The sequence below is a fragment of the Cetorhinus maximus genome, chromosome 10, assembly GCF_964194155.1.
Source record: "Cetorhinus maximus chromosome 10, sCetMax3.hap1.1, whole genome shotgun sequence".
Lineage (NCBI taxonomy): Eukaryota > Metazoa > Chordata > Chondrichthyes > Lamniformes > Cetorhinidae > Cetorhinus > Cetorhinus maximus.
The window spans coordinates 102742854-102762836 of record NC_135888.1 but is presented as its reverse complement, the minus strand read 5'-3'; the positions used below and the strand labels follow the sequence as shown (position 1 = coordinate 102762836).

The following is a 19983-nucleotide window of genomic DNA, read 5'->3' as shown; positions in this document are numbered from 1 at the left end:
ATTAAACTTATTACCTTCCATTACTTTGGATCTATAGCCATCTTTAATAGAAAGCTGTTGCTTTGTGGTAAATGGTAGGACATTCTCCCAAGAGCAATGCCAACCTCTTCCATGTTCCAGGAGACTGCAGCTGCTGCTTCTAAGAACTGCTTTATTGAGGCAGGTTCAAACTTGTTCTCTGTCTCAGAATGACTCTCAGAAAGCCACTAAAACTAATATAGCTAACTTCCTGCATTCTTAAAATTTTAATTGCATTGATTTACTGCTGTCTTTTGAGCTGCAGATCTTGTAAGAACAGATCCTCAATGTGACAAAAATATCTCAGCTGCAAAGGGGAGCACAAAGACAACTGGAAGAGCAATAGTGATAGGAAATTCAATAGGGGAACACACAGACGTTTGTGCGGCCGCAGATGTGAATCCAGGATGGTATGTTGCCTCCCTGGTGCCAGAGTCAAGGATGTCACTGAGTGGCTGCAGAGCACCTACTGAACAGCCAGCAGTTGTGGTCCAATGTCATAGGGAAAGAGGGATGTGGTTCTGCAGTCAGAATTTAGGGAGCTATGTAGGTAACTAACAAGCAGGACCTTAAAAGTACTAATCTTCAGATTACTCCCATTACCACATACTAGTGAGTATAAAAATAGAATAGAGCAGATGAATGCATGGCTGCAGAAATGGTGCAGGAGGAATGACTTTGGATTTTTAGGACATTGGCATCAGTGCAGGCTGGACCAATTGCACCCAAACAGCCAGAACTAATTTCTTTGTAGGGCACTTTGCTCGTGCTACTGGGGTTTACAGTAACTTGGCAGGGGCTTGGGAACCAGGAGGTAATAGGTGCAAAGAATATTTGGAGAAATAGATAGTACTAGAGTAGGAAATAGTAAGATATTAAGCAGGTTCAGCATAAGAAGGCAAGTAATAGAGTCTAAATTAGGGTTACAGTGCATGTATGTGAATGCGCAGAGTGCGGTACATAAGATTGGTGAGTTTTGGACACATTTCGTCATGTGGAAATGTTATGTTGTTGCGATAACAGAGACTTGGCTCAAAAAAGGGCAGCACTGGATATTAAATATTCCTGGATACAAAATGTTCAGGACAGATAGGAAAGTAAGGAAAGGAGGGATGGCAGCATTAATTAAGGAGATCATGCAGTGCTGGAGCAAGGATATCCCGGGGGGGTGGGGGTGGGGGGGTGAAGGATCCCTATTTGGCTAGAGCCAAGGAACAAGAAATATGCAATTACATTACTTCTGTAGGCCACCAACTAGCGGGAAAGACGAGGAACAAACTTGCCTATTTTCTTACAGAGATGCAAGAATTATAGAGCAGTTATAATGAGGATCTTTACTTATCCAAATATAGACTGGGATTGTAGTAGTGTAAAGGGCAGAGGGGGCAAGAGTTCCTAGAGTGTTCAGGAAAATTCTACTGTGGAGGACATCATGTGACACCCAAAATTTGGTGTACAGACCTGAAAGGGCCAAGGACTCTGCTCTGTTACAATCATAGTCATGATAACTGATCTCAAGTCATTAGATTAAAAAAAAACAGAATTCTACTTATGATTACTATCCAGTGGCTCCTGTTGGGAATTGAAACGGATAGCACCGAGTGATGATATCACTGTTTTGGTTTTGTGCTGAATTACAGATATTGAGCCTGAATCAGATGGTTATACACTAGACTACTGAGCCAACAATGAATTGGAAGGGGTATGCAAGGACTTCATCATGGATTTGTAGGTTGATGTTAAAATCTTGATGGGCAAATTGCCTTCTCGCTCTCAATATATACTTGTTTAATAATCATTAGCTATGTTTCATTAGGCTCATCAGATCTGAATGATGGAGTCTTGATCATAAATGGGGTTTCTATTCTAATTCTGTGCAATAAATTAGAAATCATGCTTTGGTGATCTGTTAAAAATAGTGGAAATTTTAAACTTTCAATGAGTCTCTAATTATAGCAATTATTGGTAGTAAATAGGCTCTAATCAAACAGTATATACGAAATAATAAATGAACCTCATTTTTAAACTTTCATTAGAGCAAAGCTTTGTCCCTAGCAGAAACTCCAGCCTCAACAATATGAATCCAGACACCTTTGTGAAGAGTCTAGATAAGTTCAGATGCTGGATATTGAACCACGATTTAAGATTTTTAGGAATACTGCTTTAATTCCCAGTGCTATGATAGGATAGCGTTAGTATTTGCGGTAAAGGAAATTTTATTCTGTTTAGTTCAGGACAGGGTTCCACCAAGTTAGTGGCAAAATAACAGTACTACCCATATGTTGAACAAGAAATTAACCAATTTATTACAAATGTACTGGATAGGGCAAGACGCTTAAACAGGAGAACAAAAAAAAACAGGCAACATTTTAAAAATCTGAAATTTACACATTGGAGCTGGAATGAGATTGTTATTTTTTCCAGACAAACATGGTGGTCAAACGATGGCTAATTTGCAAACTGTAACTATGCTGTAAAGCAAGACATGAAGTTGATCTCTGCAGCACTGGAAATTTTCTTTGACAATGTATATGTGTACAACACGTTTTGTAACTCCTCCCCTCCCCAGTATTCAATTTCTCCTACTCCAGAGAAAAATTTATTTTGGTCCATCTACCAGATGGATATAGAAATTTGATTTAAATATTGAGTTTAGCTTTTCGGTTCTGCACTCAGTTCTTGTTACAGATATAAATGCCACAGAGTACAGTATATTTCGCTATTTAAATGGTTCTTGAAGAAATACTTTCCAGTGGCCCCAACAACCCAGCTCACAATAAAAATAAACATTTTGTCTGAACCAGTGGAAATTTCATGCCCGCATTATGGTGAAACTACATGACAAGGTAGAGGCGAAACTGCTTAATAAATTGTTATAATCCCCAGTAGTGAAACCTGTTGTCAAAAGCAAAGACAAAATATTTTGATTTCCAATCTGTACTCATGACATGTTCAACCATTGAAATGGGTATTTTTCTGCAGCATTTAAAGTGGGAATTTAAGAACACAAGGTGTTTGTCCAATTGCTGCCCAGAAACATGGAATTAGAAGAGCTTCAACTATTTTGTTGACAGGAAGCTATAACATTTTTAAACCACTTGAATGACAGGAGGCTTGCATCCGTTTCAGTCTCGAGTTCAGAACATGGAGCCATAGTCCGTTCACAAAGACAATTAGAAAACCGAGATAAGAGCAAAAACTCCATATAACAACGCACAAGGATATGCCACCAGTAATTGCTGTCCCTCCATTGCCAAGGCAGAGATGAAGATTTTAGACGCCGACAAACTGCACCAGCCAATAATCATAGCAGCAATAATTACGCCCAGCATTCCTCTGGTGGAAAAAGATCACATAACAACATTAGGCATTCTATGTGAAATATTTTAAAATAAATGCCTGAATTACTTAAACATTTGGCATATTTAAGGAAACGGTCATTTGCATCTAATTTTCTTGTTATAAAATTTAGAAGAACAAATTTAAAGTGTAAGATTTCCTATAATAAAATCAAACATATGGAAGAATTCAAATCCATGTTCAATCGGGCAGGTCATGTAGCCTTGGCCATTCCCAGCAGATGGCAGTGCAAGCATAGTGTAGAGAAGTGCACAATTTTTCCCTGTGAGCTCCATGATAGGAACTTGATTGAAAACTAGAACAGCTGTGTAAAAACATAGGTTTAATACAACTCCTCCGTAGTATTCAGAATTGAGACAAACATTCAGATTTTCTACAGTAGTGAAATAATGATCGTAAAATCTTAACGAGAGAAGTGCTGATATACATTTACCACCTGCCTTGCGCACATATTTTCACTGTAAAACAGATGCACAATCACATTAGCAACTGCAGCTTATGATTAGCTAATTAAGACAGTAGCTTGTCAAGCAGCTCCAAGAAGCAATTAAATATTTAATTTAAATCATACCTTGCATGTACATAGCTTCCTGTCTTAAATTGTTCAACACTTACACTAAAATGTTCCTTACTCGTGGAAATCAAGCCGCCTTAATCAGCAAGTTTGTTTTGTAGCAGAACCAGTCTGTGTAACAGTTAAGAGGTGTTGACAATTTTTCAGATAAAGCATTTATTATGCTCATCATATTGTTACATTTACACCAGGAATAGCAGAAGTCTAGCAGTTTACAAAACAGGTTTTCGTTTTGTCATAGACATTTCCAAATATATTAAAACTGTCTTTGCTGGAGGTAAATCATAACCTATTGTTGGGTGTCTCATCTTTGTTCAAAGACATTAAAAGACCCAGTGCCTGATGATGGAAGCTAAAATCCAGATAAACCCCCTGGGGCACAACTAGTCATTAAATATTTGAGTCAAGCAGGTCCCTGATACACCAGAACACTGCATATGACTGAGCCAAGCAGACTTGTCACAGATGGAACCTGAAGGGATAAATCTATCGCTGAGGTGAGGACTCTTCTCACTTGCTGTAAGTAATCCTGCAAGTATAACCTTTAATTGGCAGAGTGGTCCTATTGGGATAAGCAGATCCGGTGAGCTTGTCTGGATTTAGCTGGTTAAATTCCAGCAGTACTTGTGCACACTTGGTGGTCCTGAGCTTTGGCTCTGCCAATCAACCCATTAGCACTCTGCATTTCAGTTTCAGTAAGGTGTCACTACAGAGAGGGTACACGCTGTTCAAAAAAGGCGATCAGAAATCCTACAGGTGTGTGCAGATTTCTATTTACCTTGAATCAGACTCTAGATGCAATAAAATTGAAAATGCTCGAAATACTTCTGTCCTCTTAAGTGTTGTGATGGGTTTCCACATATCCAACACATAAAAGTGCAACTCATGCAGATTTTATTCCCTATTGCTCCTCCCACACTCAACATTTTAGTCTTTCTCTTCACCTGTCTTAAATGAGGGGGACAGAGAGAAAGAAGGCAAGTGTTCCTAAGTTTCTCTTCCTTTTGAGCATGAAGAAGTTTAGAATTTTCCCTTCCACAAACACATTGTAGAAGTATAATTTTCAAAATAAAATAACACTGTGGTGAAATCCAGGATGAAATAGAGTTGATGCAGGATTAATTTTTGATGTCGTAAAGTTAATTTTATACCAATATTTTGCACAAATGCGCTACTTTGCAATGCACTATAGTTAAATAGGAGTGACATGTTTTTAAAAAGTTGCATTAGTCTTTAACTTTTCATTTATTGATTTGGTTTCAAGCTTCTTTTACTTTGCTGTACCGTTGTGCTAGTAACACTTGCTCTGTGCATCAACAACACAGAACTTGAATTCCATGTTTCCATCATCCAGAAGCCTGTTCTTGGTGTTTACGCAGTTAGATCTAATCCCATAATCCTGACCCATTTTGTTGAGAAAACAGTCAAAGCCAGCATATTCAGCTTTTGTCCTTTAGTGCACAGAAACATATGGCATTGCTTTTGACGGTACAAGTGGAAGCCACGTACCCAGAAAATAGTTATAGCTTTCAGCCCGTGCTAAATACCCGTGTTTATAATGTGAATTTGACTTTAAATTCTGCAATTGTTTCAATGGTAGATCTGCACTATAAGCAGAAAAACCACAGCATTTGGCTCTATTCCAGAGTTTTCATTTTCTCATTTATTGCTCCACATCTTTTATCTCTGCTTGTAAGTTCCTACAAGCCCACCAAACAAGAGCAGTCAGCCTTGTTAACTGTATAAATTAAGGGTTAGGATAAACAGGTGGAGGGCATTCATCAGTTGAGCACATATAGAGAGACACTTATTGATTTTGGGGTAGTGAGTAGGTTTAGGAGTTATACACTTGTAATTTTCACTTTGTGAATACACCCAAACTGTGTAAAGATTGACTTCTGATCTTCTCCTTCACCAACTGACTGTCATAAGTTTAATATGGTAGCAGAGAATGGTTGCCTAAAGGTGAAGGTTAGAAACAAAAAAATATATTTTTAAGACAGAAGATAACAATCTGAGTAGCTTTTGTGAAGACTGGCTGAAAGCAAGTGTAAACTGTCAAGGTATGATAACCCACTGATGTTCACAGGTCTGAATCTTATGACCAGGGGAAGGATGAAATGGCTTTGTGGTCACAGGTTACATTCCCATCAAAGATATTAGATGCCCATGAGCTCTGGACAGACTTTGAAAGGCTTCGAAAGACAGATGGTCATTCCATGGGGGAACATGTCATGGACTTTACCAGAATGTACAAAAGATTGTAGAAATTTCTAGTTTGTAGATTTCTCGTTCAGTGCTCACATTTAAGTTGCTGGATTGTGCTAAGGGCAATCTCCTGGTCTTAATTGGGGTTTAATTCTATGAAAAATATTTTTTTTAGGAACATAGGATATAGGAAGATGGGACTTAGGGCTTAGAAGCAGGAGCTGACCATTCAAGCTTGCTTCACCATTCATCTGGTTGATCTGGTTGTGGTCTCAACTCCACTTTCTGTCCTCCCCCTCATAATCCTTGAATCCCTTGTCTATGAAAAACATGTCTAACTCTGTCTTGAATAAATTCAATGACCCAGCCTCCACCGTTCTCTGGGGAAGAGAATTCCACTTACTAGCAACCCTCAGAAAAAAATTCTCCTATTTCAGTCTTAGAAGGGAGACCTCTTATTCCTAAATTGTGTCCCCTATTCTAGTCTCCTCCACAAGTGGAAACATCCTTCCGGTATCCACCCTGTCACATCCCCTCAGGATAAAAGATCACATTTCATTCTTCTAAACTCCAATGGGTATAGGCCCAACCTCTTCAACCTTCCTTCATAGGATAAGCCCTTCATCTCAGGAATAAGTCGAGTAAATCTTCTCTGATCGGCTTCTAATGCAATTATATCCTTTTTCAAATAAGGAGACCAAAACTATACATAGTATTCCATATATGTTTTCATCAATGTCCTGTACAGCTGCAGTAAAATGTCCCTTTTATAAGCCATTCCCCTTGCAATAAACACCAACATTCCATTTGCCTTTCTAATCACTTGCTGTACCTGCATACTCTTTGTAACTCATGTACCAAGGAATACAGATTGTCTCTGTACCACTGAATACTGCAATCCCTCCATTTAAACAGTTATACTGCTTTTCCATTCTTCCTGCCAAAGTGGACAAGTTCACATTTTCCCACATTATATCCACCTTGGAGCATATATCTGCTGCCTTGAAAAAATTCCTATGGAAGCAGTCATTTCCAGCAGACTTGATGGCACAAATGGGACATTCTGTGGTATCACAAAAGATGAAGGACTCAATGATTGTGGCAAAAGATCTTCCAGATACTGGACACAGTTGCCAGTACAAAGGAAGAATTACAGACAGAAGGAATGAGAGTGAAAGCACTTTTGGCAGATGACAGATCCGGAGCAGCAATTGTAGGCAAATTAACCCCAGGAAAGCCCATGGTGCTCAGGTGTGACTCAAAATATCATTACACAAATGAACTGCCCAAAGCAGAAAAGCAGGTTTCTTGAAGTGATGCATGACACAGAGAATTCTGAAGATGATGATGATCACTCTTGAAAGAATTGTACCAGTCACAAGAAGCATTGGTCTGGTGATAAATGTATTAGTCACAGATTCATTTAACTGTGAGGTGTTAGATAGTGATTGCATATCAACAGTGTATGGAACAGATTGGCTAAAATGTTATCCAGATTCACTCAGTAGTGTGGATCGATGCAAGGTCAGGGAGTATGAAAGTTCTACTTGTTTCGGGTCCAGCGGTAACAACACATTGAGGTCACTAAAAAGAGTGGCAATTCCATGCAAAATAACTGGAGTAAGCCACTTTATTAGTACAGGTGTAGTCTGTTAGTACAGATAGTACTGTTAAGTAATCCTTCCATGAAAAAGGCACAAATGAAAATGGACACGGAGCATGATAAAGCAATTGTTTTTGGAAAGTCAGTGCGTCCGCAATTTACCCAATCGAGGTATTAGTGTATCCCCTTAACTAAACCTGATGCTACTAATCAGAATGTTAAAGAAGTATTAATGGCATCAGGTAATAAGAATCAGAGAGAAATAAAGCAAATTGTCTTAAAGCTGCACAATTTGCTCACCCTTGTCAAAAATTAAAAATCCTGCTAAAGGATGCAGCTGTGGTTGATAAGGAGTATACAAGGCTCAAAGAAATTAGTGCAAAATGTGAATTATGTAAAAAGTATCAGAGAACACCACCACATCCTATTGTAAGCCTTCCCTTAGCACATGGCTTTAACGAAGTAATTGCCATGCATCTAAAGGTATGGGACAAAGACAGAAATATTTTCATTTTATACTTTTATAGCAACCAGATTTAGTATTTCTACAGTAATACATGGAAAGGACAAAAGTGCGATTGTAGATAAAGTCATGAAGAAATGGATAGGGACCAGACTTGGGGCACCAGCTAAGTTTCTGATTGATAACAGAGGTGAATTTGCTAATGTCCACTGATGTTTGAAATCATGAACATTGTGGTCATGAATACTGCAGCTGAAAGTCCTTTCAGCAATGGACTCTGAAAGGAATCACATGGTGATAGATGAAATGCAACACGAAATAATAGATCAACCAAGCTACAAGTTGACAACTGCACTGGTATGGGCGGTTCATGCAAAGCTTGATTGTTAAGTTGAATTGGTTGTGCACTCAGACAAGACCAGATGCTAGTCTGGTATTGGAACAAAGTACTACATTGAAGAACCCTAAAGTCAAGGTGTTTTAAGGGCAAATGAAACATTGAAAAAAATGGAAAACTTTACCTTGCTAACGTGAAACAAATGTTGAGGGAAAGGAAATCTCCAAGATTAAATGAGTTGATGCAAGCCATCAATTATGATTGTTTCATGAAAAGGAGAGTCAGGGAGATGGGTGTCTTGTAATGTAATATGGAATATTGAAAATCATGATTTTCTTTCTTCAAATTGCCTTTAAATACTGTTGTGAGCATTAACTGTTAAGTTTTGTTTAAAGAAAAGGGAACCTATTACTTTTTTATAAATTAAGGGTAGGGATAAACGGGCAGAGGGTATTCATTATTTGAACACATATAGACACTTACTGACACTGGGGCAGTGAGTAGGATTAGGAGCTATGCACTTGTAAATGCTTCACTTCATGAACAAATCTAATCTGAATAAAGATTGATTTCTGATCTCCTCATTCACCAAATGGCTGTTAGAAGTTTAACAAGTTTGACCATGGACCTTTGCTACAGATGTCAGTATCAAGCTAAACTTGGCCCATTGTAGACATATTCAAGCTTTTCCACATTCATCCTCACACTTCCAGAATACAAGCACATAACCACACAGTTGCTGAAGAAAGTGGCACACAGCAATGTAAATGCCAATACAAATACAAAAACATTAATTAATTCAGTCAGTTCTCCCACAGTGTATACAGGAGCTCAGACTGGTCTCGCAGGTTAAATTAATTGAAACATTAAATCTGTATTTTGTTCATATTAGTATGCACACTAAAGTAGTTCACTACTGAACAGACTTTAGTATCAAGACAATATACATTCTTTAAATTTAAAGAGATCTGTATGCCTACTCGATTCTGGAACAGAACTGTCTACACATACAGGAAAACATATGTATATTCAAAATATCTATGCCAATATCTACATAAATATAACAAAATGATGGGGTTCACATAAGAATACATCTCACAAAATCATATAAGACAAACTATTTACTTGTTTTTACATTTACAAATGAAATATTGCCTCTGGGAAGTTTTATCCATAAGTCTATGCTACTATGTGTTGGATACTTACTGCAAGGAGAAAATTACAGCAAAACTTGACAGGATAATCATTGGAAGCAGGCAGTATCCAAGGACGCTGGCCACACAGCCAAAGGACACTCCAGTCATACTCATCAAGTTCAACAGACAGTACATACCGAGGCACCCAATAGCACTGATACCATACACATAGCCAAACTGGATTTTACCAACCTAGAAGGGAGTAAAAAGGCAATGTTTACTCTGATATAGAAATATCTTACATAATCACAAAGTACATTTTACTAGTTTCTACATAGTTTTAGTACTGCCTTAAAGACAATCATATTTGTAAGATGACCTATTGTAAAATACTACAATCAAAACAACAGGCTCACAGCTTTGAAAAATTAGTATTAGAAGTTCACACTTGATTCAATGCTTTCCTCAGATCTCAGATTCAGTGTTTATGCTGGGATGTCTCCTCTGTGCTGTGAAAATTCCCATTACATATTAACTATAAAGAGCAGAAAATCCATATTATTTATCATAACATTATGAAGTGCATGCACTTCCTGTCACTAGCTTTACTCCCTTGTCACAATTTTTTGGTCACATTTAATTGCAACGTCAACATTTCCTACACAATGTATAGACTCTGGCCATTATGTGACTCTGAGAAGTCTTTTCTTCTTTATCTTGAAGATTTTCCTGAGGTTTGTTAAGCAATTTAATTACAAAGAATAAAAACGGTGTTGTAAATTTGTCTTTGCAGTTCAGATGTATGCTTGGGGCAGCTTACAAACTTTCGCTGCACTAAACCCACGCTATATCCGACCTTGAACTCAATGTCGAACATTCGTGCAAAAAAAGTTCTTGTTCCCAGAACTGCAATCAGTCACCTTGGCATGTACAAAAGCTCAACAATAACCTATTCAATTTACGTATCTCTGCACCACCTTCACTTCAGAAAAAACGATTCCTGGTGTTAGGAAGTACTTCTGCAATAGGTAGACCTCTGGTACTTTGCAAAAGCGGATAGTGTTCATTGTTAAGCAAGTGCTGGTGAAGGAGGAGAGATGAATTCAACCACAGAGTTAGCATAGCTGATGTTCAGAGGCATTCTTTCGGTAAGAGTCACTAGGTGGCAATCAAAAGCACGAATCTTGGTTACCTTCTACAAACTTAAAAGGACGTTAAACAAAGTAGTTTTGGATCACCAGGCAATTTCGGTCAGGTAACACCAACAGCTTCCTTTAAAAAAAAAAGGCAAAGGAAGTTCAAAACAAAATAAGGTTCAAGTTAGGATACAGGCAGCAGAGTTTTCAATTAACTCAGTTTATGGAGGGTGCAGGTTGGAGGCCCAGTCAGGAAAATATTGGACTAACTAAATCTAGGGGTAACAACAGCACAGGTGTGAGTTTCAGCAACAGATTGGCAGAGGCACTGTTATGGGGATTGAAGTTGGCCGTCATGATAATGGAGTGGATAGGAGTTCAGAATTTAGCTCAGATCAAATAAGACACTAGGGTTGCGAACATTCTGGTTCAGCCTCAGACAGTGGCCAGAGAAAGGGGTATAGTCCAAAATAAAATGCTGTGAATACTGGAAACTTGAAATAAAAGAAAAAAAAAGTGTTGGAAATACTCAGCAAGTCAGGCAGCATCTGTGGAAAGAGAAGCAGAGCTAATGTTTCAGGTCAATGAGTTCTGATGAAACATCATCGACCTGAAACTTTAACTCTTTTTCTCTCTCCAGGGATGTTGCCTGACCTGTTAAGTATTTCCCACGTTTTCAGTTTTTATTTAAGGGTTGGTGTTGGTGGCAAGGAACAAAGACAATGCCTTCAGTTTTCCTAATATGTAACAGAAGGAAATTTCTGCTCATTCAATACTGGGTGTCGGACAAGCAGCACGCTCGCAATATAAAACTCCAGCCCAAAGCATGGCAATGTGAAATGCATGATTAGCACATCACCAAAATACCAAACATTACATACCAGCAATAACGTGGCTCCGAATGCCAAACAGAAAACCATGGGCCCAGCCAGGTCAGTTTCATTCATAATGCTTCCATCTGCTGCTTTCAGTGGATGGAGGACAGTCAGTGTTTTCTGCCAGATGTGGTCAAAGTTAATTCCCAGTTCTACAGAATTAGAGAATTTAAAAGAAAATCAAAGTCAAATAGGAGATTAAAACATGAAAATAAAACCATGCAACAACTGACTGATAAACGTACTTCCCACTAAAGTTATAACGTAAATAAAAGCAAAATACTGCAGATGCTGGAAATCTGAAACAAAAACAAAAACAGCTGGAAAAATTCAGCAGGTCTGACAGCATCTGCGGAGAAAAATACAGTTAACGTTTCGAGTCGAAACGTTAACTGTGTTCCTTTCTGCAGATGCTGTCAGACCTGCTGAGCTTTTCCAGCTATTTTTGTTTCAAAGTTATAACGTTACTGTACTTGGAAAAAACACTGAAATATGAAGGAACTTTTAAACAGAAATAACATACTACTCCATACTATTGCATGTTCATTATGTTTGTGAGGTAACCACTCAACACAAATTTCACTTTCCTACATATTGCATTAAAAAGTTAACATTTTAAATGTATAGGAATATTTCCAGTGATGCGCAGAGAGAAGTGAAGAGGCCTAATCCCTACTGGCAATGGTACTACCTGGTATATCACTAACCCATGACGGCTGGAAGGTCACAGATTTGATGGTGTTCGAACAACTAATTTCACTTGGGGCCACAGTTGGGTTCTATAGCTGATCTCATCAAACTGCAGTCTGAACCATGCTATTAGATAGATATGCTACATCAGGACCAAGCACATCAACACAAGGTCAGAAAGATTAACAAGTGCATTTCTTGTTCCCTACTTCACAGTTATTAGCTGTCAGTTTACAGCAAAGGTTTGGAAATTAGTCAGTTCCTCAGCTACATGACTGTACATCTACACCAATCAAGGGTGAGGGGTGAAGAGATCTGCATAATTTTCAGGAAGCATTTACATTTTGTTTATTGTTTTAAAAAATAAAACTTTCAGGCGAAATACTTTGTACATCAGCATAGAACTTTACACACAGGAACAGGAGTAGGCCATTCAGCCCATTGAGCCTGCTCCGCCATTCAATTAGATCACGGCAGATCATCCACCTCAATGGCACTTCCCCGCACTCTGTCCATATCCCTTGATGCCATTATTTTCCAGAAATCTGTCGATTTCTGCTTTGAACATCTTCAATGATTGAGCTTCCACAGCCCTCTGGGGTAGAGAATTCCAAAGATTCACCACCCTTTGAGTAAAGAAATTCCTCCTCCCTTCAGTCTTAAATAGCCTACCCTTATCCTGAGATTATGTCCGCTGCTTTTAGGCTCAACAGACAGGGGAAACATCTTACTTACATCTACCCTGTGAGAATTTTGTAAGTTTCAATAAGGTCACCCCTCATTCTTCGAAACTCTAGGGAATACTGACCCAGTCTCCTTCAGCTCTCCTCATAAGACAATCCTGCCATCCCAGCAATTAATCTCGCGAAACTTTGTTGCACTCCCTCTGTGGCAAGTATATCCCTCCTTAGATAAGGGGACCAAAACTGTACTCCTGCTGCAATTTCCTGTTCATTACTCCCAGAGTTAAGGTTGCATTAAGTTGGAAACAGAGGTAACATCAAAATTAAATAAGCAACTCAAGCACTACAAACATACTATTCTTTAGCTGGGATAGACAGATCACTGCTAAGCAAACCGTCAGGCACAGTGCATACAAATTTAAAATTTTTTAGCAAACATTATTCCTGCATGATAAAGTGAAGATTTACGCCATTGGAATCTAGCCACATCCCATTTGGATTGGTGAATGTAACAATAAAAAACACAGGTCACACAATGCACTTTTCTACCAGTTCTACATCTTTTTGCACATTCCTCACACACGCAAAAGGCAAAGCTGCAATTTTACCTTCTAATAAGGGTGCTTCATCCTCAAAACTGTTACCATATACTGACTGTGGAGAGCTAGGAGTGAAGGTTGGTGTAGGTTGATAGATCTGCCCTGTATATGGCTGTTGTGACCCTGCTGGATAAAAATATCCAGCCTGCTGAGTGTGACTGTCATACTGCCTGTACGCAAAAAAGGTAAAAAAAAAACATTAGACATCCTCCCTGTCACACTTTCTGGTCACTGTACCAATTAGGATTTCATTACATTTTATCTGCCAAATAAAAAAAATCCATTCCTTAAAAGGTAGTCCAGATTCAGTGTGGCTTTTAACTTATATCCTCCTCATGCTCAGAGATCCTGTTCTTTGAAGGTGCTGAATTGGACATAATGGGCCTTAATTTTTATGGAAAAACAGAAGATGGGATTGTTTCCAGAGAGCAGAGAAGGTTAAAATATGATAAAAACAAAAAACTACTGCGGATGCTGGAAATCCAAAACAAAAACAGAATTACCTGGAAAAACTCAGCAGGTCTGGCAGCAACGGTGGCGAAGAAAAGAGTCGACGTTTCGAGTCCTCACGACCCTTCAACAGAACTGAGTATAGTTAGGAGAGGGGTGAAATATAAACTGGTTTAAGGTGCGGGGGGGTGGGGGGAGAGAAGTTGAGGGGGGGCGGTGGTTGTAGGGACAAGCAAGCAGTGATAGGAGCAGATAATCAAAAGATGTCACAGACAAAAGGATCAACGAGGTGTTGAAGGTGGTGATATTATCTAAGAAAATGTGCTAATTAAGAATGGATGGCAGGACACTCAAGGTACAGCTCGAGTGAGGGTGGGGTGGAAAGACTGACAAGGTATTAGTTGTAGATTTTAAAATAATGGAAATAGGTGGGAAAAGAAAAATCTATATAAATTATTGAAAAAAACAAAAGGGAGGGGGAAGAAACGGAAAGGGGGTGGGGATGGGGGGAGGAGTTTAAGATCTAAAGTTGTTGAATTCAATATTCAGCCCGGAAGGCTGTAAAGTGCCTAGTCGGAAGATGAGGTGCTGTTCCTCCAGTTTGCGTTGGGCTTCACTGGAACAATGCAGCAAGCCAAGGACAGACATGTGGGCAAGAGAGCAGGGTGGAGTGTTAAAATGGCAAGCGACAGGGAGGTTTGGGTCTTTCTTGCAGAAGGTTAAAATATGATTTGATAGAGGTGTACAAAAACATCAATGATTTTGATAGACTTAATAAGGAGACATGGTTTCTCATGCAGAAGGATCAGTAACCAGAGGACACAAATTTAAGGCGATTAGCAAAGAACTAAAGGTGACTTGAGAATTTTTTTTTATTTAAAAATAAGTGAGCTGGATAAAAGGGGAAAGAGCTAGGAAGTAGGAATAATTAGATGGCTCTTCGAAAGAGTGGGCATGATGGGCCAAATGGCTTCCTGTACTGTATTATTCTATGATTCTATTTTCAGTATCATATTTCTCTCATTTCTTCACTATGGTTACTTTTTCCTTCAATTCTTTTGAATCTTTGACTTTATAGAAGTGAGAAAGCCTGATTTCAAAGATTAATCGTTTTCACTCACACAGGAAACTGAGATCATGGCATCAAAAGACAAAGAAAAGATCAGACCAAGTGCTGCGGGTATTTCATCTAGTTTAATGCTATGGCCATAAAATTAGAAAATATCAATGAAGAAATAATAATATTTTATTTTCATTGCTAAGAACTGAAAGGTCTTGTGATGTAATTAGGGAATAATCCCCTCAAATGGTTGATGAATCATGTAGTGGCAGAGCACAAGAGGCCATTCAGCCCATCATGCCTAGAAGAGAATATGAAGAAATTAATTTGTAAATTAGAAAATTAAAGTTATTTGAGCTATAAGGTAGCCCATCAAACGCAATTGAAATTTTTTTTTATTCTTCCACGGGATGTGGGCTTCACTGGCTGGGCCAGCATCTATTGCCCATCCCTAGTTGCCCTTGAGAAGGTGGTGGTGAGCTGCCTTCTTGAACCGATGCAGTCCATGTGGTGTAGGTACACCCACAGTGCTGTTAGGGAATTCCAGGATTTTGACCCAGCGACAGTGAAGGAACGACAATATATTTCCAAGTCAGGATGGTGAGTGACTTGGAGGGGAACATTCAGGTGGTGGTGTTCCCATCTATCTGCTGCCATTGTCCTTCTAGATGGTAGTGGTCGTGGGTTTGGAAGATGCTGTTGAAGGAGCCTTGGTGAATTCCTGTAATGCATTTTGTAGATGGTACACACTGCTGCTACTGTGCATCGGTGGTGGAGAGAGTGAATGTTTGTGGATGTGGTCCCAATCAAGCAGGCTGCTTTGTCCTGGACGGTGTCAAGTTTCTTGAGTGTTGTGGGATATTGTAATATATTAATTGATATTATATATTGTAAATATTACAAAACATTCAAATTCTCCCCCTTCAATGATATATCCTGCTTGTGTCAGCAGGAACAGAAATGGCACCACAGTCTCGTTTCCAACAGTGAGCTTTGGTGAGGATTTTCCTGTGGTAACCCAGTCACAGTAACTTGTACTGATCATGCTGGTCAATATAAGCAGCAAATGGATGAAAAACACTAAAGCCTTCTGGTGAGCCTGTCACAGTTGAGTGCTGATTCCAACCACTGACCTGTTTTGGTAAGGATCCCCTGCAGCATTGTAGTCATATGGAGCTTGTCCTTGCTCATCAATGCTATAACTTGATTGAAAGAAATCGGTGTTGAAATTATTAAACTCAGCCATTGCAATAATTGCCTACAAGAAAAAGAAACAGGTATTTATTTAACACTTCATAATAAAGCAATTGAGAATCTTCTTGATAGATGTTACCCAGACATTGAACAGAATATTTTTGATAATTCAATACTGGTTAAACCAAAAGAGCATGAACATCATAAATGCAGTAAAATGCATGAAAGACATCCACATGGGTATCCATTTAAGTAATAAAGAGCGGTAGTTTAGCACATCATTGCCACCTTAATCCTCAATGCACAGAAATTAAGGATCTGTGGTATAACACCACATTTCATTTTACAAATGGTCTGTGAGTACTGAAAAATAAAAGAAGTCTGTCATTGCCTGAAACTAAACCAGCATAAGAATAAATCACTGCAAACCAAGTTAAAAACAAATGAATAACTTAGTCACAATTCAGGAGTGAAGGAACATGTCAAAGGGACCACATGGTGTGTGGTTCAACTGCTAACAAACAAAGTCTGATTAAAGTGTTATATCTGGCGAAACTTTGATAAAATACATTGACATAATGGTCAGGTTGTTTCAAATTTCAACCCACTGAAATTTGGAGTGATAGAACTGTGGACACAATTCTTCATAAGCAACGCTCATAATCCAATGGCGTTTGTAAAAAAATCACAACTATCCACACATCCATTTTAGCCACATGCATAAATTTTAGTAATCATCTAACATGCAATACAGGTAAATGTACTTTGTGCGTATACTTATTTGATAGACATCCACCACCATTTAGTGTGAAAGCTTCCAGTCTTTCACATTCACTAAAGTTTAGAATTGTTGGCATATGTTGAGCAGACACCACACATAGCAATGCATCTTGCATGTTTTTGTCCACCAGTTGCAAGCAGTAATTTGACTTCATCAGAGCAGCAGCTGAAAATGTGGACTCACAACAAGACCTATCCCTATTCTTCATCCAGAATTCAACTGGATGATACAATTCTCCCTTTACCATTCGTGCCCTGTTGGAGCTGCTCATTACTGTTTGGGTTTGCTTTCTTCATTGGCTGGAAGCAGTTATTCCCATTGGATGAGTTAACAATGACATTCTTCCCTCTCCATGCAGTGTTGCTGGTGCTTCCATGATGCCAAAGTGCAGCATTTTCACTCGTGTTACACACCATTTTAGTAGCGAACCAATATGTGGTAACCAAGAAAATAAAAGGACACACACCAATCACACCCTTCTTTTCATTTTACCATTTTACCAACAAAAGGTTAAAGTGCAGATGCATAGACCATGCAAATGAATATTGAGATCACATGTCCAGTGTCTTACTCATTTTACATTTAGTAATCAAAAATGCAATGTGACATCTAGATTCCCAATTAGCCACATGCAGCTAACAGCTAATCCATTAGATTATATTGTCCTAATCTCATGTAGTTCCAGGAAGCAGAAGCAAATACAAGGTATTTCCCCACCGAATGTGAAGTCAGCCCAGACTGTTCTTCAACTTCTCATAGAGGATGCAGGGATGTTGTTACAGGGTTACAGACCCCTGCCCTTTAGTCTATGAATGCTTGCAATTATGAAGGTAGAAGATCAACTGCAGTACAGAATATCTCTACCCCGCCCAGCATAGTAAACAGTTTCTGACGCATCAGGTTTGGTTCGAAGTCTGCAAAGTGAAATTAAGCTATCAATTGGAATTTCACCTTACTCCGATTTGCAATATGGGAAGAAATTATAATCGATTATAATAGATGTCAAACTCAAAGGTATCCTTGTTGTCAAATAAGAAATGAGGACTAAATTCTGCTAAACTGCTTTATAGTTAGACACAATTTAGCATTTGCGATATTCAAAGCAAAAATTTGCATTCCTTCTCATCTCAGCTGGAGCAAATTATTTAAAACATAAACGTAACACGTAGCTGTAAACTTGTATTAACCAGCAGTACTGTCAACGGCAACATTTTGAACCAGCATCGATTGGCATGGTCTTTTTGGTAGCCAGGATTCTGCGAAACACTTTGGTGCATAGACGCACACAGAAATAGCTTCAGATCAAAAGCTGTATTTGCACTAACGACCCTCAGAGTACATAAACACGCCACGACCTAGTGCATCTCCCAAGTCAGATTAGACTTTACAGAGAGAAAGCTGGAGAGAATATTGCGAGGCTGAGCTGCCCCAGATGCAACACTAATTCAGGACACAAGAGTGGGAGGATGGGGCGGGTTGCGGTGTGAGACATCGACGTGGACGAGATTGGCCTATCTCGGTGCCTCAGGTTCTAGGTATAAAGCGATCAGAGAGCATGAAAGCACCGAATGCAGTCAGTAAAGTGTTAAAGGGTTTGGGTGCACTGACAGAGGGAGAGATGTCATGTTGCTCTTACCTGGTCTCTTATCCACTCACTGACACTTTGTTACAAACTGGGACAAAGCGCTCACAGGAAACCGCTCGAGCACTGCCACCGACACCACCACATCACTTCCGTCCGTCACACGCCTGCGCAGCACGACCTCTCCTCGCGAACCTAGCGAGCAATGGCTGCACTGATCAGTAAAATGTTAGCGAAGAATTACCAAGTTTACAATTCACGGCCGAATGCAACTTCCGCCACAACCAACTTGAAGTCTCGGTTAACGACTAGGATCGAGCCACGCATGCGCAAACTCGGATTGCCGAACTATGATCCGCCGTGTAGAGTCTGAGCGCATGCGCAGGTGTGGATATCCGAACCATCAACTGCTATGTAGAGTGAGCGCATGCTCAGGTGTGGATATCTGAACCATGACCCGTCGTCTAGAGTGAGCGCATGCGTAGGAGTTGCGCGTGTTTTGGCGGAAGTGATGTCGGAGATGGCAATGACTGAGCAGGTGTCAAGGCGGAAGTGATGTGGAGTGTTGAATCATGCCATCCATGTGGAGTATTGGAGTGGTGATGAAGTTTTATGTCTGGCTTTATGGCGGATGAACTCGTTGTTTTTATGAAGTTCTATGTTAACCATTGCATTTTTGGGCAGCTCAAAACCTTGCAATCAGGAAATGATGTAACTACTAAATATCTGAAATAAAGCAAAATACTGTGGATGCTGGAAATATGAAATTAAAACAGAAAATGCTGGAAAATCTCAGCAGGTCCGACAGCATCTCTGAAGATGACATACATACTCGAAAGATACTGCCAGACCTGCTGAGTTTTTCCAGCATTTTCTGTATATGATACTAAATAAATTCTTTATTATCAGACTTCACAGAAAAGCATGAGGGAATAATAAAGATACATGGAAAACCAGAAATAAATCAAGAGGAGGAACTGATTAAATTCAGTATGAATAAAGCATGGTGATGGAGAAACTAATATTATTACACATAGGCAAATCTCCAGGATCTGATGATTTCCACCCAGATGATTTAAAAAGTGATAAAGCTGTTGATATGTTGCTCATGATCTTTGAAAACTCCTGCGATTCAGAAATTGTCACCTGCTGTAACTCCACTATTTAAGAAAGATAAGAGAGCTGAACCATGAAATTAAAGGCCTATTTGGCCGATGTAATTTGTGGTGAAGTA

At 39.2% G+C, this 19983-nt stretch overlaps 1 protein-coding gene and 1 long non-coding RNA gene across 2 annotated transcripts in view; one reads left to right on the top strand and one right to left on the bottom strand.

Moving 5' to 3' along the window:
* Positions 1 to 2300: 2300 nt before the first annotated feature.
* yipf5 (Yip1 domain family, member 5) lies at positions 2301 to 19016 on the bottom strand. Its single transcript, XM_078550912.1, has 6 exons — positions 18994 to 19016; positions 16326 to 16450; positions 13692 to 13852; positions 11717 to 11862; positions 9770 to 9951; positions 2301 to 3354 (listed from the first exon to the last, which is right to left on the bottom strand). Exons 2-6 carry the CDS (start codon positions 16436 to 16438, stop codon positions 3192 to 3194), a joined length of 765 nt encoding a protein of 254 aa, XP_078407038.1. The 5' UTR covers positions 16439 to 16450; positions 18994 to 19016; the 3' UTR covers positions 2301 to 3191.
* Positions 19017 to 19217: 201 nt separating this feature from the next.
* The window catches only part of LOC144685278 (uncharacterized), an 82120-nt gene continuing 81354 nt past the window's right edge, over positions 19218 to 19983 (top strand). The window contains exon 1 of the long non-coding RNA XR_013577691.1: positions 19218 to 19348. This is a non-coding gene — a long non-coding RNA (uncharacterized LOC144685278). The remainder of the gene's footprint in view (positions 19349 to 19983) is intronic.